The sequence below is a fragment of the Echeneis naucrates genome, chromosome 3 (genome assembly GCF_900963305.1).
Source record: "Echeneis naucrates chromosome 3, fEcheNa1.1, whole genome shotgun sequence".
In the NCBI taxonomy this organism is placed as follows: Eukaryota; Metazoa; Chordata; class Actinopteri; order Carangiformes; family Echeneidae; genus Echeneis; species Echeneis naucrates.
In genome coordinates, this window is record NC_042513.1 from 4,325,704 (window position 1) to 4,331,578 (window position 5,875).

Sequence of the window (5,875 nt, forward strand, 5' to 3'; positions counted from 1 at the left end):
ATGCAGTTTCAAAGTATCGCGAGATTCGCGATTTCAGTTGACTCAATTTCATTCCAAGATAAATGTATAAATCGTCCACCATCCGGTTAAAAACTGTCTCCTTTAAAAAAAATATCACTATTATAAAGATAAATTACATTTCAGGAGAAGCTTAATAAAATAAATGCTTAAAGCAGCCTTATTTTAACTATGTGCTGCGTCATCACGTCGGGTTGTTAACGGTCAACACGTCGAATGTCAGCTGAGTGTTTTGAACGGAGATGACTGGTTAGCTGCCGAACGACTGGAATTACACTTCAGCCGAAACTGTAGCCAGCTAGGTAGTTATGTTTAATATTTTGCCATATCTCCCTGGAATGTGACAGCCTTCGTGTCAGTACTATCGGGGTAACTCCAACAAATATGAACCTGTCTCTGAATATTAGATTAAATGGTACTGTAAAGTGCCACTAGCGAAGCTAGCTAATGTTAATTAGCTGCATGTGCTAACACAGCGGACTAGCTAACCTGATTGAAGATTGACACAGCCTGACAGTGGTGATGTCAACACTTTGATGTGAGGCACTTATGTGGCTTACTAACGCCAACAATCGTCCAACGTCGTCGACATTGCAAGTTTACATACGCTCAGTTACAACCTATCTCTTTAGGAGTCTGTGGTTTGCCTCTGGTCGGCAGTGTAGCAAACTGACTTGTTGATTTCGCCATTAACCAGATTATGAACGGTGAAAGATCCACACCGGACTCCCCTCTGTGCATGTGATGGCAGCACGTCTGCAGTCAAATGACAGCAACTCCAGTGACACAGAAAACTGGGAACGAAAAACGACAAGCCGTCCTCGCAAGCTCTGCAAGCATACGAGGTGAGTCTCCGACCATCTTTAAGGCAGTAATGTAGTGAAACTGGTCTGCCGTCCCCTGATCTTTGCTCTTGACTCCACTTCTCAGTCACTATCCTTACAAGGTTCATTTTTCAGAAGTACTTTATCTTCACTTTGCTTAGACATCAAAAATGAACGTTATCCTCTTATTACAAGCTTAGAGAGTGTGGTGAATTGGTGGTCATTAAATGCACTTTTAAGGATTCATATGTAAGCCTGTATACTAGTGCCAGTATTTTACATACTCCAAAGTGTTGAGACTTAGTGTGTCTAAACTTCAAAAAAGTTGGACAACATGACTCCCTGTTGTAGTTAAAATTAAAGGTAAAAGTATATTCTGGCCTTCGGGAAGAGGGTAAAACTTAACAATGTCGTTAGCAGCAGTCAGTCCAGAGCATCTCGAGCAGAGGCAGAACTGAGGACGATGAGCATGCATGGTGCCAGTGGGGGCTATGACCGCTCACGTGACCGCCGCCGCTCCAGTGATCGCTCCAGGGATTCCTCACATGAGAGAGAAGGCCAGCTCACACCCTGCATTCGCAACATCACCTCACCCACCCGCCAACACAATAGTGGTATGTATGTATGGAAAGAATAGAGAGCATGTACGGATGTCATGTCGGAGGTCTGCAGCTCTTAGCAGCTGCTGCTGAGAACAGCTGACTGTATTTATCAACTCAGCTCAAACCCAGTTTATATATCTGCTATTTTGGCTGTGAATAAGTCAAGTCAGCACTAATCCACCTGGTTGTGTTCATACCAAGACATTTAGTTTGGCGGTTGGGATACAAACCAAACGTTAAGAGTGGTGTGATTTGTTTGTTGCAGTACTCATAAATTCTAAAGGTGGTATCAATGTTTTTTATGAGGAACCTCCAAATCACTCTGCAAAATGACAATTTATTTCAATATGTGTTTCTGATTGGAAAAGGGAGAACTCCTAGCTGAACCCTTGTTCTGCCTTTCTATATCCAGACCGTGAACGAGATGGAGGCCCTTCATCAAGGCCCAGCAGCCCGCGGCCTCAAAGAGTTTCTCCCAGTGGCTCCAGCAGTAGTGGAGTGGTAAGCAGTCGTAACAGCAGCCTGTCCAGTACTGAAGGCACCTTCAAAAGCTTGGGAGTTGGAGAAATGGTTTTTGTCTATGAGAATCCCAAGGATGGAGGAGCAAGTGCCACTGTTGGAACCAGAAACATTAGGTCTTCAGAAAGAGTGACTCTGATTGTTGATAACACACGCTTTGTAGTTGATCCTTCAATCTTCACTGCACAACCCAATACTATGTTGGGCAGGTATTGTACACTTTCAGTATCATCATTCTTTGTTCTTATCAGTTATAACCGAAGCAAGTGAAAGTATAACAAACTGCTTGTCTATTTCAGAATGTTTGGATCTGGGAGAGAACATAATTTCACACGCCCCAATGAGAAGGGGGAATACGAGGTGGCTGAGGGCATCAACTCAACAGTTTTCCGAGCAATTCTGGTCAGTCGTTGTCTTTATTAAAATATATTCAGCAAACTAAACGTTTGAGACACCTCTTAGTATTGTACATATTAACATAATGCAAGTTTAACAGCATGACAACCATATCAAAATAACTTTGAAAAGTTAAATGAGCACACCTTTAAACAAAGTAGTTTCAGCAAAGAAACATTGTAGACATCATGAAGTTTTCAATTGCTGCTACCAACAATAGGATGATTTATGTATGTTTAGTACATAACAGTCTGGTAGCTATAAATAAGATATTGACTGTTTATTTTTAAATATTGCAATTCTCAGTATAGGTAAATTAAGTATACCTTATGCAAAGCAAAGGTTAATAAATGAGCCCTGCAAGCTGTAAAGTTCATCCCATGGAAGTCTAGGCATAAAAATGCTATATAAACAGCTTTAAGATTTTTAGTTGTTGGGTTTTTGTTTTGTTTTGTTTTTTTAACATAAAAAGCTTTGGTGCAGATGTACTGTATATTTGATGTAATGCTTGTAATAGTTGAATTTATTTTGAGTTCTGTCTAACTATCGCAGGACTACTACAAATCTGGAATAATCCGTTGCCCTGATGGAATTTCTATTCCTGAATTACGGGAGGCATGTGACTATCTGTGCATCTCCTTCGACTACAGCACCATCAAATGCAGAGACCTTAGTGAGTATTTTCTCAGGGGGACCAGAAACTGGTCGTTATACACATTCAGCGTTCCCTCTAAACTTGATATATATTATCTCAGTTTCTGTTTGGTTGAAAAGTACCTGGAACTGAGATGGCCTTGTGTCAACAGTTGGTGGGATGTTACCTCTGCAAATTAGAGTTGAGTGGATTTCCAGGTTTTCAAATTCAGCTCGGTGTTGCAGCTTAAACTAGTGTTATCACATATTACTTATGTGATCAAGATGAGTGAAAGTTGCCATCATTACAGAATCTGGGGAAAAAAGTAGCCCACAGTTGCAACCAGTCTCGTTGTTGCAGCGCTATTTGACAACGTAATTAATATATTATGTTTGTTAATCAACAAACTAAATGAACCACTGGTGACTAATGAGATGTGCAGAAATTTCTACTGAGCCAAGGATGGCAACAAAAAGTAGAGGAAATTTCTGTATCAGTGGTTGGCAAACCATTGTAGAAGTGTGTCAACATCATCAAGTGGATTTGAGTCCCTTCACACATTAAGTTGAGCCTCTGTTACATGCTTTACATGCTCCATTCAGGTGTCACTGCTGAGTCAAGTCTGACATCTAGTGGTAATGTTGTTTGTCATTTGAGTGTGATGTTTGACTTGAAACAGATCTGAAAATATTCCCACCAGTCCAGGCTTACTGCATATGTTCCAAATATGCAGACAAGGGTACTATTGTTTGTTCCTGTGAAAATGTGTCACTTCATGAAGAGCACCAGTAATGAAAATGAAATGGAAATTCAATACACACTCTTAGAGACGTTATTTGTGCCTGCTTATTATCTATTTATTGAAATTGGCTCACATCTTCTGGCCCATTTTCTCCTTTGTTATCAGGTGCCCTGATGCATGAGCTGTCTAATGATGGAGCTCGACGACAGTTTGAGTTTTACCTTGAGGAAATGGTACTGCCTTTGATGGTGGCGAGTGCTCAGAGTGGAGAAAGGGAATGTCACATAGTTGTCCTTACTGATGATGATGTAGTGGACTGGGATGAAGAATATCCACCACAGATGGGAGAAGAGTATTCACAGAGTGAGTAGATGCTAATATAGACACCCGGGTCTCAGCATTTCCAAACTACAAATATGTGACCAACAAGATTGTTTGTGTTCTTCTCTTTGCAGTCATATACAGCACAAAACTGTACAGATTTTTCAAGTATATTGAAAACCGAGATGTTGCCAAGTCAGTTCTAAAGGAGAGAGGATTGAAGAAAATCAGACTAGGCATTGAAGGTAAGTGCACGTTTTTATATATATGCTGATTTGTATTTATCTGACCATGTCTCCTCTTTAGTTAAAGGATTGCCTGAATATTCTGTACACTTTTTTGATGGTAAAGGCTTCAATGGGCGAAAAATGGGTTAAATTTGGAATCAGATCCCAATCATATATGCCATTCTTTATATCAGAGTGGCCTGTCAATGTTTGATGACTTCACCTGATCTGGTCTCCACATACGATTGGGGTGATATTGTATTCTCAGTTAATTAACCTGTTCAGATCCACTAAACTGACATTTTTATCCTGTTTGCACTGGCAACAGGTTATCCTACATATAAAGAGAAGGTTAAGAAACGCCCAGGAGGTCGTCCAGAAGTCATTTACAACTATGTGCAGAGGCCCTTCATCCGCATGTCCTGGGAAAAGGAAGAGGGTAAAAGCCGCCACGTGGACTTCCAGTGTGTTAAATCCAAGTCCATTACCAATCTGGCAGCAGCCGCAGCAGACATCCCGCAGGACCAGCTAGTGGTGATGCACCCTGGCCCACAAGTGGATGAACTGGACATCCTACCTAATCAGCCGCCCAGTGGAAATCACTACAGCAACAACTACAGCAACGAGCCTGACCCTGATGCACCTTCACCTGCTGTTTGAGGACACAGTGATCCTCTTTCAATGCCTCTGCTCCGTACTCCCCCTCTAGACCTACTCCCAGCATGCTGCAGCATGGAGCGCCAGGGGCACCATAACCATATTGCCTTGACACCTCCTTTGCAGCCTTAGAGCCCCAAGAGAACCTGGGTGACAGTAGAAGAAGCAACTTAAGGGATATAATGTGAAAGGAAGATTTCACAGTTATTTTCATTTTGTTTTTTACTTGATCAAAGGAATTTATTTTTCTGTGTGGAAAAAATGTAGGCTATTATTATTATTATTATTATTATTACCATTATTATTTACAGTGTTATTGTACCTTAATTTGGTTAGTTTAGCTGAGCACAGAAGTGTCACTGTTTTCTCACGGGTTTTATTTCCTGGTGATTTTGATTCTGGTTGTTTTGGGTGGCCTAGCAACTAAATGTGTTTTCGGGGAAAAATAAAGACTCTAATAGGGCTTTCTGGTCATGGAGAAAATCTGTTATCACCACTTTGTGTCATGATCTCCAGTTGAACTCCACTCAGATGTCTTTTAATCCTGTAATGGGGTATGTAGTCATTGGTTGGATCTGAAATGTGATGTTATGCTCCTCCCGCGGCCAAGATATTAAGCAGAGCACAGGCTATTGTGGTCAGAATCTTTTTGTGCAAAGCTTGAAATTGTTGTTTAAAAAATAAAACATAAAATCATGAAATAAAGACATCAAAATAATTTTCTGTATATTTCATCCATGATTGATGGCAGGGGTCATACAAGCCATACAGGATTGATTGTGGAGTGAATTGAAAAGAGATGTATTTTAGTGGGGCTGGTTCTTGTTTCTAGTTAAAAACAATAATCGGTTTAGATGGATTATATATGTATAAAGAGTCATAAAGACAATTTACAGAAGAATAATAGATTTCCTTACAAAATGTAACTCATTGTT

General features: G+C 40.5%; 1 protein-coding gene across 3 annotated transcripts; it reads left to right on the forward strand.

The window, feature by feature from the left end:
• The first annotated feature begins 229 nt into the window (after nt 1-229).
• btbd10b (BTB (POZ) domain containing 10b) lies at nt 230-5,875 on the forward strand. 3 transcript variants are annotated; one of them, XM_029498198.1, is made up of 9 exons: nt 230-320; nt 716-863; nt 1,260-1,456; nt 1,857-2,172; nt 2,263-2,365; nt 2,912-3,032; nt 3,901-4,098; nt 4,191-4,301; nt 4,612-5,875. In XM_029498198.1, the coding sequence occupies exons 2-9, from the start codon at nt 763-765 to the stop codon at nt 4,941-4,943; spliced, it is 1,479 nt and encodes a 492-aa protein (XP_029354058.1). In that variant the 5' UTR covers nt 230-320; nt 716-762; the 3' UTR covers nt 4,944-5,875. The 3 variants fall into 3 exon arrangements, with proteins under 3 accessions (XP_029354058.1, XP_029354057.1, XP_029354059.1); XM_029498197.1 differs by having other exon boundaries at nt 248-387; XM_029498199.1 differs by having other exon boundaries at nt 248-387; nt 1,263-1,456; nt 4,612-5,873.

Bases quoted from the DNA above. Each gene is read 5' to 3' on its own strand.
- btbd10b (XM_029498198.1), top strand. From the start codon at position 763: ATGGCAGCACGTCTGCAGTCAAATGACAGCAACTCCAGTGACACAGAA. The intron at 864-1,259 runs GTGAGTCTCCGA...CAATGTCGTTAG, and splicing joins AAGCTCTGCAAGCATACGAG to CAGCAGTCAGTCCAGAGCAT. The intron at 3,033-3,900 runs GTGAGTATTTTC...CTTTGTTATCAG, and splicing joins CATCAAATGCAGAGACCTTA to GTGCCCTGATGCATGAGCTG.